The 14,657-nt window shown below is 35.1% G+C and overlaps 2 protein-coding genes across 2 annotated transcripts; one reads left to right on the top strand and one right to left on the bottom strand.

The window, feature by feature from the left end:
- The first annotated feature begins 1,808 nt into the window (after positions 1 to 1,808).
- Positions 1,809 to 6,242, top strand: LOC130462573 (protein SEH1). Its single transcript, XM_056831118.1, has 8 exons — positions 1,809 to 2,040; positions 2,615 to 2,726; positions 3,091 to 3,191; positions 3,292 to 3,369; positions 3,561 to 3,716; positions 5,241 to 5,353; positions 5,624 to 5,750; positions 5,922 to 6,242. The coding sequence occupies exons 1-8, from the start codon at positions 1,882 to 1,884 to the stop codon at positions 6,051 to 6,053; spliced, it is 978 nt and encodes a 325-aa protein (XP_056687096.1). The 5' UTR covers positions 1,809 to 1,881; the 3' UTR covers positions 6,054 to 6,242.
- Positions 6,243 to 6,327: 85 nt separating this feature from the next.
- On the bottom strand, positions 6,328 to 7,927 carry LOC110786439 (hydroquinone glucosyltransferase-like). The gene has a single exon (XM_021990996.2). The coding sequence runs from the start codon at positions 7,874 to 7,876 to the stop codon at positions 6,425 to 6,427; it is 1,452 nt and encodes a 483-aa protein (XP_021846688.2). The 5' UTR covers positions 7,877 to 7,927; the 3' UTR covers positions 6,328 to 6,424.
- Positions 7,928 to 14,657: the final 6,730 nt, after the last annotated feature.

Genomic DNA, 14,657 nt, shown 5'->3' with positions numbered 1-14,657 from the left:
CACTCATTTATACCTCATTAATTACTCGTTTATAACTCGTTCAAACTCGAAAAAAAATTGATGGAATGAAAATATAATTTTTTTAAAAGAAATATGGCCCGTACATGTCAACAAGTATTTAAAACGAAAGTGAATCAATCATGCGCACATTATAATATCCCATATATATATATATAATATTTTGTTAACTTTCTCCTTGAATAATAGGGGTGCACGCAAATGAGCTGATACGTTGGTGAACTACTCGCGAACAAGATCGGCCAAAGCTCGGTCAAAACTCGTATGATAAGTTAATAAACAAGCTTGAAGCACTGAACAAAAAATTTAAGATGGATAAGTAAATGAGTCAAGCTCGAACAATTTAGGCTCTGTTCCGTCCGACTTATTTTGACTCATTTCAGACAAAATAAGTTCAGATAATATAACTTCAGCAAAAATAAGTTTTTTCAGACATTTTCACACACAAATAAGTTTATTTCAGACAAAATAAGTTTATTTCAGATAAAACAAGTTCAGATAATTCCAGTTAAGTTTAGATAAATTCAAATAATATAAGCTCAGTCAATATAAGTCCAATAGAACAAAGACTTAATGTTCGGCTCGTTAATATTTGTGAATAGCTCGCTTAAGTTATTTTGTAAGCATAATTATATATGTTCAAGTATAACTCATTAAAAACTCGTTCAAACTCTTAAAAAATATATGACATTAATTATAAAGCTATCTTGGTATTCTTTTAAATGGATTCAAAATTTTCACAAGTATAAAATGTTGGCCATACATTTTTATTATAGAGAGATTTGAAAAAACTCAATAACATTAAATGGATGCATAATTTATTTTCTTAGAAAGGTAATTCAAGGTTTGTTTATTTTATCAAGCTCGAGCTCAAACTCGTAATGCAAACAATTTTGTTCGTGAGCAAAGCTCAAACAAACCAAATTCGTAACGAGCCAAGCTTGAACAACAAATTTTCAAAGCTAGCTTGTTCAAGCTCGAGTCGACTTGAACACTTATAATCTGTATCAAGCTTAGCTCGAATAGACTAAAACTCGGTTCGACTCGACTCGTTTGCAGCCTTATCCATGAATATATATTTTACATCAATTTGACAAACTTTCAAAGCTCGAATAAAACTCATTTAGCTCGCGATTGAATCAGGCGGATGCTCAACGAACAATGCCCGAACAACAAATTGCAAAGCTCGGTCAAGTTGGAGCAAAACTCAAACAGTTAAAATCCTTATCAAGCTTAGCTCGAACAAGGTGAAATTCAAATCGGCTCGGCTCGTTTGCAGCCCTTTAGTCACACTTTTAACTTTCTATAAAACCTTCTTTTTCTCCTTAAAATGCATTTTGAATACCTAAAACATGAAAATGTACTTAATTTTGATAAGGTCTTCTAAACAAACAAAAAAATGATACCAAATGGTAAAGATGGCTGTGGGCAGAGTCGGACCATGCTTCCGTCCGAGTCCATGTGCCTTGGCCCAACCTACGCAAAAATCAGATGTTACATGTTGGGACATGTCGTGTCGAAAAAATAAATAATGTGGTCCAGACACTACCCAAACCCACATGTCGTCATGTTCGACCAAGATGAATCATCGTGTCTAAACCTAATTTCACTAAATTAAAATTGTCGTGCCTCATCAGTCATCATACTTCCTCACAAAAAAACGGCTCATGCCCAACACACTTATTCGCGCTTGTGTCGGGACGCGGGCCGGCTCGGTTCAGCTCGGCTCGACTCGAGGCCATCTTTACCAAACGGACCCTCAAACGTCAACTCCAGGTCAAAGCTTCGAGTCAAGACTAGAGAAGGAGGAGCGGGAAGTAAAACCCTACAATACGGTGGACAAGAAAAGAGAAAGAGAAAGCAATGGAGAAAACGGTGGCGACATTGGAGAAAGGAACAGTATGCTCAGCTTGGAATTACAGCGCTCAAAGATTAGCTACTGGTTCAATCAATGGTCTTCTCACCATCTTCGATTCTCCTGACCCTGCTTCCTCTTCTCCCTTCTCTCCTTCCTCTTTTCAGGTCTGCTCCTCCTTATTTTCCCAATCAATTGCAATTTTTTTTTTGGAGACAAATTCATTTCTTAATTGCTCATCTTTGTGTTTATACTATAATGTATGATATTTTCAGTTAAATATACAATCTTTTATTTGCTGAACTTTATTTCTTTCTAGTAGTATGTTTGTTGTTCTATGTATGAAACAATTTAATTTATGATGGAAGTTTGTGAATGTTGGTTACTTGATACTATGGCGCATGGTGATCTTTCCGATTTTAAAAATGTTAACAATTATTAATCTTAGAGCTGTCAAATTGGTGTTTTGGTCGGATTGTGTGTTCGTCGAATCATCCCCGGTAGATCATCTAAGGTCTGGTAGCTCTAATTATAATGTATGTGAGATTTTGATGTAATTCCGAATTATGATTCAATTTAACATTTTTCAGTGTATCAATATTTGGGGGTTTATCAAAATTATGTTGAGTTTTTGAGAATTAAGTTGGAGGGTATATATCTAATTTCTTCCGTTGAAGCTTCTGAAGTAGTATGATGCAACTTTCATGTGACAATTAACATGAGATTAGATTGTGGTTTTAGGTGCATGAGGGTAGCATTGTGAAGGTGGCATGGGTTCCTCCAGAGTATGGAGATGCCATCGCGTGTATTTTGGATGATGGGACGTTATCATTATGGGAAGAAGTTACAGGAGGTAACACTAACTCAAACCTCTTGTTACATTCATACAAAGCAATCATTTCTGCACATGTCAATTTACACCATATTGTCTTTTCTATAATGACTGTACTTCCCTTCTTAAAGAATGAGTTGTGAAATTGTATGCTCGTGTAAGCTTTCTAGCCGAGAGAATTATGTTGCCAACTACTTTCAGATCTCCGCATTACAAGTAGAGTAATGATTTACAAATCTTATGCTACCCTTTTGGCCTTTACCCTAATGACTACTAGTAATAAGTAAGACATTGATTTCAGAATTGATATGAGAGTGGTGTTATTGGTGTATGGTTACGAATGATTTAAAAATCTAAAACATTTGCGCTTCCCTTTTCCATTCAGAGGGGCAATCACTTCAGTGGAAGATCTGTACCAAGTTTCAGAATAAAAGTGCCCGTGTATTAGATATTCAATTTGGAGGATCCTCTACTTGTTTGAAGTTGGTAAGTGTTAGATAATAAAAAACTTGCTGAATGTGTTCTTCTTGGTGCATGGTGAAATCCTCTGACTTTATAATTGTGTCATGCATTTCTTTGCTTGTAGGTTGTTGCATATTCAGATGGGTATGCCAAAGTCTATGAGCTCCAAAATCCTTTGGAACTGAACACTTGGCAACTTCAGGTATATTTCCTGCTTGAATAATTGAATAAAAAATTTAAATGCTCCATTAACTTGATGCCTACTTATCTAAGGAGCTTTCGTTTAGTTAGAGTATCTGTAATAGTCGGAGCCCTCTGCAGCTGCTCTTGTAACTTATTAAGTACAAGTTCGGATTTCTGTTAACAAACTTCTATTGTCAAATTGTGGTGTAGGCCGAGTTCCAGAATGTCATTGACTCTGTATCTAAATTTGCGAAAGCTTCATGCTTATCAGCATCCATTTCATGGATTCCACAAATAGGTGAAAGCCAGCAATTGAGCTTCGTTCTGGGATTCAATTCAGATATACCACAACTCAATTCTTCCAAGGTATTGTTGAGTCCAATAAGTTTTGCTGAGTATTCTAACTTTTCTTTTTCTTTTTCGTTCACATGCCCTTATAGCATTGGTAGTTATGTTGTTCTAGGCCTTCTAGCGTATATATAGAGAGAGTATACATGTGATTCACCCTCTTCTATCACTTTTCATTGTGTGTGGTTGCTGTAACTGACCTTTGCCTTTTTTGCGTATGCTTTAACGTTTATTCTTAGTTACTGATATCACTCTTTATGCCACTTTGTTTTCCTCTCCCGGGATTTAATTATTGCTACTAAAGTAGTAATACTCCTCTAGTGCTCCTCTCGTCTCAGAAGTTGTGTTCATAGTAAATAATATGGAATCAGCCTCTTTGAATGCTGAATGATAAAAGGTAGGCTATATGCAATTTGACTTCCCAAATATAACATCAGTATGGGGATCCACCGTGAGTGTTGTTTTTCTTACTATTGTTTGTTGTGAGATGAATAAGATGCTTGTGCTTCGCCGACTCATATCATATGTTTAACTTCGGCTCACTTACAACCGACAAGTATTAGCTTTTTTACTTTAGGTCTTTAGTACTTCGTATTGTTTCAATTTTCTTTTTGTTTGTGTGTGTGTGTATGTGTGTGTGTGGGGGGGGGGGGGGTGGTGTTGGTGTAAAGCTTTACATAATTGCATATATATATATATATAAGAACATATAGGTGTGTAAATCTAAACTGAAACTTTTCACGAAGCAATTTTATATATGTAGAAAACATAGCCACCATGAGTTTTGGCGCCAAATTGCCAACAATGTCTAAGAAAACTATGCTATTATTGTATTATCTGTCAGAGGAAGATCAACCCCAATCCTGCAACTTAGAACAGAGGTCTGGATTTGGTTAGGTTTTGTTTTGTTCGACTTATTTTCGACAAAATAAGTTCAGATAAGTTCAGCAAAAATAAGTTTTTTCCAGACATTTTCACACACAAATAAGTTTATTTTAGACAAAATAAGTTTTTTTCAGATAAAATAAGTTCAGATAAGTTTAGATATTATAAGTTCAGTCAAAATAAGTCCAATGGAACGGAGCAGTGTTACCTGGTTCGTTAGTATGAGATTGGGTACGGGTTCGCAATTAGCTACCTAATATGCTAAATTAGACCAAAATTATACCATTTTGATGTTGTAATTCGCTTTTTCGGTTCGCGGTTCGTGGGCTGATTGGAGGATTAGGTAACACTGGAACGGAGCCTTAATCCCAAATACCTATGATATGGTTTATAATAGGCTCTAGCTCTTCATTGACATTTCGTTTTCTAATAAGATAAAATCCTAAGAAATTTCCTAATGTAATAGTTTTGTCTTGGTATATCTTTCAGAGATTCTAGTGTTCTGAATAAATCTCCCTCTATTCTCTAACGAAGTTCTACTGGTTTTTCTGATTCCTGAATGAACTTGTTTTAGTTCTTGGGTGGAAATATCTGTGATGAAGCGACTTGCTTAATTGAATAACTTAACCAAATCAATCTCATGTTAGATGATATCAGGTCTGGGAGTTTGATCAACTACATCAAAGGTGGCTTACTGTTGCAGAGTTGGCTTTACCTGAAAACACTGGTGATCCGGTGCATGCAGTTGCATGGGCTCCCAATATTTGCAGGTAACTGTCACACGCGTTTCTTATTTCTTGCTCCATATTATACATTCTGATTGTTGGTTGAGCCTTTTCTGCTGGTGTGAGGCATCATAATCTACGAGTCTACGGCCATGCATGTTTGGCTTACACAGTCTGCTTCCCGTGCCTCTAGTATGTTACCGATATTAGGAGTACTTGGAAATGACTCCTTCATTTTGGAAATAATAAAAAAAAAAAAAATTTGGGTTTTTTTTTTTGAGAATAACTGTGTTCCTGCCGAATCTTCACTTACAGGCCGTATGAAATAATATCTGTTGCAACTCAGATGGGTATAGCAATATGGCATATTGGTTTGCACCCTGATGTTAACGGACACCTCTCAGTTGAGAAGATTGCTTTGCTATCAGGTCACCAGGGCGAGGTATGACACAACAACTTTCTCTTCCTTTGGCCTTATTTCTTAATCAATATAACAGATCATTAAGCCAAACGATTATTTTAAGGAGCACATCAGGGAAAAAGTTGTAATCACTAAGGAAACATTCTTCTTCATGAAACTGCTAATTTTGGTTGTGGTACTTTGGGTGAATAGGTATGGCAAATGGAATGGGACATGAGCGGAATGACTTTGGCAAGCACCGGGAGTGATGGGGTGGTTAGGCTTTGGCAGTCTAATCTGAATGGTGTCTGGCATGAGCAGGCAGTCTTGGAACCTACCTCGTAGTGTTGTACCGCGTAATGGAATACTTAAGCCGGCCTGTCTATGGCCGCGAATTTGTATGGCTGACATAGTGACATTCTTATAGTGACATTCTTATGGTAATCAAATTCTAGAGCACAGATTATGCAAGAATTATGACTCATTTGTGACCAACTGTCAAATTTGTGTAGATGATAAATTCTTTACTCGATACTTCTCCTTGTTTTTGCTTGTTTTAGTAACGTTTATACTGAGGTACTAAAGAAAAATCAAATTAAAATAAACTACAAATTGCTGGTTACTAGAAAAGTTTGATTAATTGTGCAAACATGCAAATCTTCTTCATCATGCAATATTAAAACATAGGAAAGTACATTAATTAAACAACCAAAACATCAATTATCAAGATGATTGGATTCATTTTTTGTGATCTTGTGATTCATTATCACTTGAGCAACCTTTGCTAATGACTCCTTAGACGACCCATCTTTGTTTAAAGCAACATTAGCCGCATCCATAAGTGTTCTCATTTTCTCTTGCAATACTCTTCCTTCCTCTCCTTGAATCAAACATTGTGCATATTGACCAATTTGGTCACTTTGAATCAAACCCTTCTCATTTGGTTTTACTCTGAATGCAACCTTTAAATCTTCGGCTATTATTACAGAATTCAATCTTTGTTCAGCGTAAAGTGGCCATGCAATCAAGGGCACGCCATGAGATATACTCTCCAGAATCGAGTTCCACCCGCAATGAGTTAAAAACCCACCCGTTGAACCATGACTTAATATTTGCACTTGAGGAGCCCAATTAGGCACCACTAAACCTAACCCTTTGGTCCTATCTAAAAACCCCTGCGGCAAATACTCAAGTGGGTTATCAACATTATTGACACCAAAGTAAGAAGCATTAGACTTATCATGTGGGGATTTAACAACCCACAAAAACCTTTGACCACTCAACTCAAGCCCTAATGCTAACTCTATAAGTTGCTCATGAGAAAGGTTTCCACCACTACCAAATGACACAAATAACACCGAATCATTTGGTTGGTTATCCAACCATTTTAGAGAGTTTGACCCGTCTAACAACTCACCTTCGGGACCGGCCCGAATTACCGGTCCAACGGAATAGACCGGTGGAAAATTATCTTCTTTACCACGGTTTTCCATTAAGTACTTAAAAGCAACCGGTTCAAGGTCAAAGAAACTGTTGACCAAAATCCCGGTAACCTTAGAATAACATTCTGTTAGGCCAAGAAAGAACTTGTAGACTTCACGTTCCCTATCTTGAACCGGGTCAGGAAAATCAGCACCATGAACATGAACCGAACCGGGACAAAATTGAACCGGTTCAGGCAAATCTCTATACTCACGCGTGTGCATTTTATCCAGTTTTGGCATAGAATAAGCGCAGCACAAACCCAAAGCACTCGTGATGAAAAACACGTACGACTGGATATCAAATTCTTGGGCCAAACTTAACGCTTTGTAGCCCAAAAGATCCACAACGATGCCAACGAGCCTAGTTGACTCGGACAAAACTCGGAGCGAGTCACGAAGATCTGGGATGGACCGAGTCATGGTGAGTTCAATCCGAGTTTCAACAGGGATGCCGGAGTGGAGGTCTGTGACGTCAACAGGAGAGAGAAATCGGTGGGAGACGGAGGGTGGGAGGTTTTGTAGGAGAGAGAGTTGGGAATTTGACGGTGGCGAGTCGTCGTTGGGAATGAGTAGTGTTACGTTGATGTTAAACTCGGCTAGCCACCTCGCTAACTCAGTGAGTGGAATGAGGTGACCCATCCCTGGTGTGGGCACGATGGCTATATGTGGGGGTGTTTCTTGCATGATGAAAGTTGCGTTAAGTGCTTTGGTGTTTAATGTTTTGGTGTTGCAAGTTTATATAGGGCAAAAATGGGATATGTAAAAGGAAATAAATCAATTTACAAAATTGATAGGGAAAGAAATGGGTATGTAAAAGGAAGGAAATCACTTGGGCTCTGTTCTTCCGGACTTGATTTGGTTAAACTAAATGAAATAAAATTGAACGGAACTGAATTGAATGAAATTAAATTAAATGGAACTGAATTGAATGAAATTAAATTAATACCACCGAGTAAACAAGGTTACAATGTTATGCATACCACCTAGTAGTAATTATTTCGTACTTGGTGTTGCAAGTTTAGACTTATTTTGTTATTATTTTAGAAAAAACATGTTTAGATAAGTTCAGTTTAATTTGTTCAAATAATTACAGATAATATAAGTTTAGAAAAATAATTTTTTTTTGTTTAGATATTTTCGCATACAAATAAGTTTAGTTCAGACAATTTTTTTTCCACATAAAATAAGTTCAGAAAAAATAAATCGAATAGAACGGAGCCTTAGGTAGACGAGAACCAGAGTCTTGGGTATATTTATGCCTTGAAAATGCAACAACGTACATTTGTCGGGACGAAGAGATTTGTAGTACTACGTACTCCCTCCGTTTCGAAATAATGGGGACAATAAATTTATGTTTTTACGTTTTCCAATGTAATTGTTTGGACATAAATATCTCTAATTTTGTATTTGTACAAATTATAAAAAGTTAATATTCCGAAAGTACATATCGAGAGAATCAAACAACACCAACACGACTATATTTTTCCTTACCCATAAATCACAAATGATAGTCATATTATAATTTGTAAATAGTGTCAAAGTGTTCCTATTATTTCGAAACGAAGAGAGTATACAGTATAAAAGGATGGAAATCAATTTAGAATAATTAGTACTTCGTACAATGGAAACACAAGTAAATTAGGAGTGGGAAAGAACTATTTAGTTGATTACATTATCATAGCATTGTAACGGGAAAGAACTTTAGTTAATACGAAGTAAATTATATTATCATAGCATTAGTAATTGACCCCAACTATACTAAGACCCTGTTCTTTAGAGCTGAACTGAACTGAATGCTCCTGAACGGAACTGAACTGAACTGAATGCTCCTGAACTGAACTGAACTGAACTGCCAAATAAGTCCTGAAATTGAAATTAAGCCAAAAAGAACAGGGCCTAAGCGGTGTTTGATTTCATGTAAAACATTTTTCTAGAAAATGATTTTTCCCTTTCAATAAATTTTTCGTTGTATGATATGGTAAGGGTGTAAAACAATTTTTCAATAATTCTCTCAGTGCTGGAAAACATCTTTCATTTGAAAGAAAATGAGCCCGCTTTTTCGCTTGAGTCTGAATCTTTTGTTCCATAATCCGTGTGCCACTTTTTCCCATTGTCTGGTACATAATACTAATGTAATTTTAGATATGATAATAAAAGCGATTAACTAATTACAAATATCAATCAATAGAAATAAGTGATATATAAATGGTAAGATAGATGATTTTGACTCTTTCCAGTTTTCCTCTTTACCACATTTTCTCTCTTCCCGTCATTCCGTCAATCCCCAATTCCTCAACCATTTACATACTCACATTTTTCTTTTTTTCTACAAATTCTTTTGTAACAACCTAAACAAAATAAAACTAATTTGAAATTTTATTTTGTTTAAAAAATACTTTTCATTCAAATTTATTTCTCACTGAAAAAGTTTTTTCCACAAACCAAACCTCGCCTAAAGTGCAAACTGCCAAATATAAATTTGGTCGCATGTCTATTAATGTAAGCTGTTTTAGTGGTGGGATTTGAAACGTAAAATGAACTCGTGAAATCGAATGGAGTAGTATGTACATGTCAGTAAAATGGAAACAAATCCCAACAACACTTGCATCCTGAATAGACCTGGTTATTGGACAGGGTAGTCCAATGGATATAGGGATAGAGTCAAGTTAATAGGGCTTTTATTGGGCATGGCTCTTATTGGACAAGGCTTTTATTGGACAGGGTCATTATAGGGTCAAACTTATACTACAATTATTTTGAAAATTAAAATAGTAATGATACAAAAAATTACGTGTATAGCTTCGTATTTACTTGTACTTGCACATGGCTCTTTTGTTTTTCATTTTTCATTGCTCGTTTATTGACCCGCCCACTAATGACCCGCTATTGACCCGCGACCCGCTTTTGACCCGTCCATTATCGACCCGCTAAAAATGACCCTTTCAATACCCGACCCTCTTTTGACCCGCACCGACCCTGACCCGCCCCGCCCGATAACCAGGTGTAATCCTGAACAATTATGTGTTGATTGTCACATTGTCTTGGTGGTGATTGATGCTGAACTTTGTAGAGAGGATCTCATGTTCGATCTCCTACAACAATAATCGGAAAGTGACTGGAACATATCCACTCAAAACTCGCCCCGAATCTGGATTAGCGCTAAGCGTGAACCGGGTGGTACACCCAAAAAAAAATTGTCATGTGGGTATACCGGTAACCAACAAATTGTTAGCTCCATCCATACTACTAGTAATACTCCGTATTACTTATGCAGTTATGCTATGCATAATTTAACCGATTGAAAAGACAAAATATTTAAATCAGAATATCTGTATATTATGTCGGGGTTTCAACATGTAAATAAAATAATTATCTAATCTGCATTAATTTTTTTTCTTTCTAATAAATGTAAGGTATAAATGCTTTCTTTTTTCAAAATAAATAAGTGGTCGGCTAACAAGTAACCACCCTTGTCTCATAGTGATTTCGTCACTGAATATAACCGGTGGTAACTTATACGGAGTAAAAAAAAAATTGTTTGTCACATATTCGCTTAAATCTTCCACTATTTGAGTATTTATTTTGACTAAATTTTTCTACTAATCAATATGTGAATTAAAAATATTATTATAAAATTATTATCTGATTAGTCTCAATATATATTTTTAAAATATTAACTTTAAAATACGAAGTATTTTTTTTCTTAATAAAAAATATACTATATTTACAGTTAAAGTTGTGTGTTTGCCAGGTAACATGCACAAAAGAAATGAGAAGTTTTCTTGTGGCGAAAAGGGAATACTCCATAGTATATCTACAATACAATGTGTGGAAAATATTACTCCGTAGTGACGGTCAAGGCCGGCCCTGTACATGTCCAAAGTAGGACACGAAACAGGGCCTCCAAGTTCAAAAGACCCGAAATTGAGTGAAAACATTATCTTTTTTTTTTTAAAAACCATTTTCTATTGGTAGTAGTACAACAAAGTTATGAGGCTTATAGCAGTCTAGATACAACAAGAAGTCTGCGACTCTTTAAGTGCAATAAACAAAATATAAAAAATTATTGGGATCCATTTTTGTAATATTAACAAATTTGGCACAGGGCCTCGTATTTACTTGGGTCGGGCCTGCTAACAGTAATCCAAATTTACAAATAACCGAGTTAAAGCATATGAGATCCCAGTCTAATAAGACACTTTCTTTTACTCATAAGGGGTTCCGGTCTAATAAGATACCTCTCTTTACTAATCAATAGGGGTGAGCAAAAAGTCAGGGTACCCTGAATCAGAACCGAAACCTGTTAGGAACCTGCGGTTCCAGAACCGCAACTTATTGTGCAGGTTGCGTGTCCGGGTAACAAATTTTGGAACATGTTGCAACAGGTTTCGATTCTCAATTTTTTGGAACATGGAGTACCCAAAATATAAAACAATCCTAGCTAATTTGAATATAGAACTAGTTTTTGGGCTCGGGCGATGCCCCAGATTACTACATCAATGACATTCACATTTACTTATATATTTTTTTTTCAATAATAACATGAACACATGTAATATCTTAATGGTAAAGGCCTTATTGTTTAAGCTCAAGGTCAAGGGTTGCCTTTTAATATATAAAAACTATCAAAGCCCAAACCATAAAGTGGGTATTTTTTCAATAAAATATCAATAATTTATTAAATTTTTTGAAATCACAGGGTACCTTGAATCGGAACCTGTTACAACATATTCCGTTCCGATTCCGTTTTATGAAATTTTAACAGGGTAGTTATTGTGCTCACCCCTTCTAATCAGTACGTAGTTATGTACAGACAAAATAGATACTTAAGCCTGAAAATTAAATGAGTTGGAAGTTAATTAAGAAAGCAGGCCTATTTGCCTTTTCTTGGGTCCAGGTCTAGTTTGGTTGGTAGAGGTTACAGGTTCCTCTGAATGGGAAAGTGGACCACCCAGAGTTGGGCCGGCCTGATATGTCTCGTGGCTCAGCAATATTGAATTCAAATGCATCATGATATTACATATTTCGAACTAACTTAAAAAATCACCTAATTCGAGTTAACTCAGTTTCTGAAAAACCTTTTCGCGTTCGAATATGTATAGAAAATACGAAAACTGTGAGCTAAATTCTCATTATTATATACTTCGTATATCAAATTTTATTAGGTAAGATCTTGATAGATTGATCTTGATATATATTTTTAAAATATCAACTTTTTAAATAATTTTTTCACATTCGGAATTTAATATATTACTCCCTCCGTCTTTTTTTGTTTTTTACGTTTTCCTTTTTGGGTGTTTCAAAATGTTCTTTACATATCCTTTTATATTATCACATAAATGATTTAATATTCTATCAAAACTTGTACCCAATTATTATATTAACCAATTAAATCAATTGAGTCATTTAATCCCTCACACTTTTCCATAAAGACATTAACTTTTTCTCATTTTCCCAATATCAGAATTTTGATAAGAGTGAAAACATTATAAATAAACGTAATTTTCCTCGTTTACATGAAAAACTTAGAAAAATCTCAATGCACATTAATTAGTCGTTAAAACGCGTGAAAATTACCAAACGTAAAAAACAAAAAGAGACGGAGGGAGTAGTTGTTAAACATAGAGTATTGCATTAAAGTCCGTACAAATAGTAAATGTGAATAACTTTAAAAAACAGAGGTAATATAAATGTGTAATACTTCGTATATAACTTTCATATCCTTAGTAGCAATTATATACTTCGTATAAGAAGAAAGATTTAATTTTGTAGCAATTAATGCTTTATCACCATTGCATTTGAATTCTTATTGTTTAGATTAGCAAGATTTATGGAACTGGTGATTATTATATTGGTTCTGTAGAATGTTTGACGATATATCATTAGCCTTCACCCCCCTCCCCTCCATTTTTTATGGATTGAGATTGTTGCTCGTAAAATATTTTTCTTTATTACTTCAAAAGTTAATGGTTTTTCAAGGGTATTATGCTTGAATAAGGAGTTATAGCTCAATATAGCTAGCAGAATCTAGCAACATTACAAAACGATACTCCCTCCGTCCCTTAATACTCGCACCGTTTCTACTTGACACGCTTGCCAATGCACAACTTTGACCACCAATATCTTTAACTACATATTATAAAAACTTGTAAAAATATTAATATTTTGAAAATATATATTAAGATGAATCCAACCATATATTATATATTAACATTTGTTTTCATATACTAGAAATAAAATAGGGTCAAAGTGAATTACGTGAATAGTGCGAAAAGTCAAAACGGTGCGAGTATTAAGGGACAGAGGGAGTACTTTTTAGCCTCTTTGTACATGTATTTACTTTACAAAATGCAAAAAAACACGATCATACATGGAAAAAAAAACAACCACGTGCAAAGCACGTAACCCTCCCTATAAAAAAAAGATTGATATAGAGTTTCGTCAATGTATATAACTTAATGTGCATGTATTAGTATTGTAATTAAATATGAAAGTCTCGACAACGAAGACGAACTTAAAGAAAATTAAAAGACAATTTATAGGAAACTTCCTTTCGAGTACGTACATATGTTTTCGTAGCTTATAAATACGTAATTGACCATCTAAATTAAACGATAGTGCTACTCCAAGAACTCCAAGTTGGTGTATTTTATTTTAGATATTTATTACTTGACCACGTAAGCCGGCCACAACCTCACTCCAAAAATTACATTATATGCACATCCCTACATATCTGTAGATGTCAACTAATTTAGTTAATAATTTTAAGGTGATATTGCTCAAGCCATATATGAGATCAAATCCCGTCTATATCATTTGTCTCCGTGTCTTATACAAGCATATCTCTAACTTACATGTCTCGGGATTGGCTACATTTTGTCCATAACTAACATCGACCACTAGCTATATGGGAAAATCTTCGGCCAGTAGTCACTACATACGAAATGTTAATACATGGGAAAATCTTTTTTCCCAGACACTTTTACTTCCTATATATGGTCAAACACACGTTACCATATGTCTTATGTCACAATTTTCAATAGGGATCCGGAACGGGGAGCTCAAGCAAGAAATCACATACCTATAGACTATAGTTCATGAAGCACCGAGTATAATGTGTTTATATCGTGACTTTTTGGTTTTGCTCTTTGAGGGGAATGTTGACATTGGTTTAACTTGTACTACATCCGTTTCTGAAAATTCTTTACGCTTTGGAAAATGTGTTCAAATTATGAAAACTTTGATCGTGAATCCCCAATATTGTATACATCAAAACGTTACATGTAAAATCTTGTTAAATTGGTCTCGGTATGTATTTTCAGAATATCAATTTTTTATAATTTTTTCACATGCGAAATTGGCTATATTAGTAGTTAAATATTATATTGGAGTCTGTGCAAATAGTAACTGTAAAGAATTTTATGAAGTGGAGGTAGTAGTCGTTAATTTTGTTTTGTTTTATTTT

This window comes from Spinacia oleracea, chromosome 6 (genome assembly GCF_020520425.1).
Source record: "Spinacia oleracea cultivar Varoflay chromosome 6, BTI_SOV_V1, whole genome shotgun sequence".
Classification (NCBI taxonomy): Eukaryota; Viridiplantae; Streptophyta; class Magnoliopsida; order Caryophyllales; family Amaranthaceae; genus Spinacia; species Spinacia oleracea.
The sequence above is the reverse complement of the archived record's forward strand: the minus strand, read 5'-3'. Positions and strand labels throughout refer to the sequence as shown.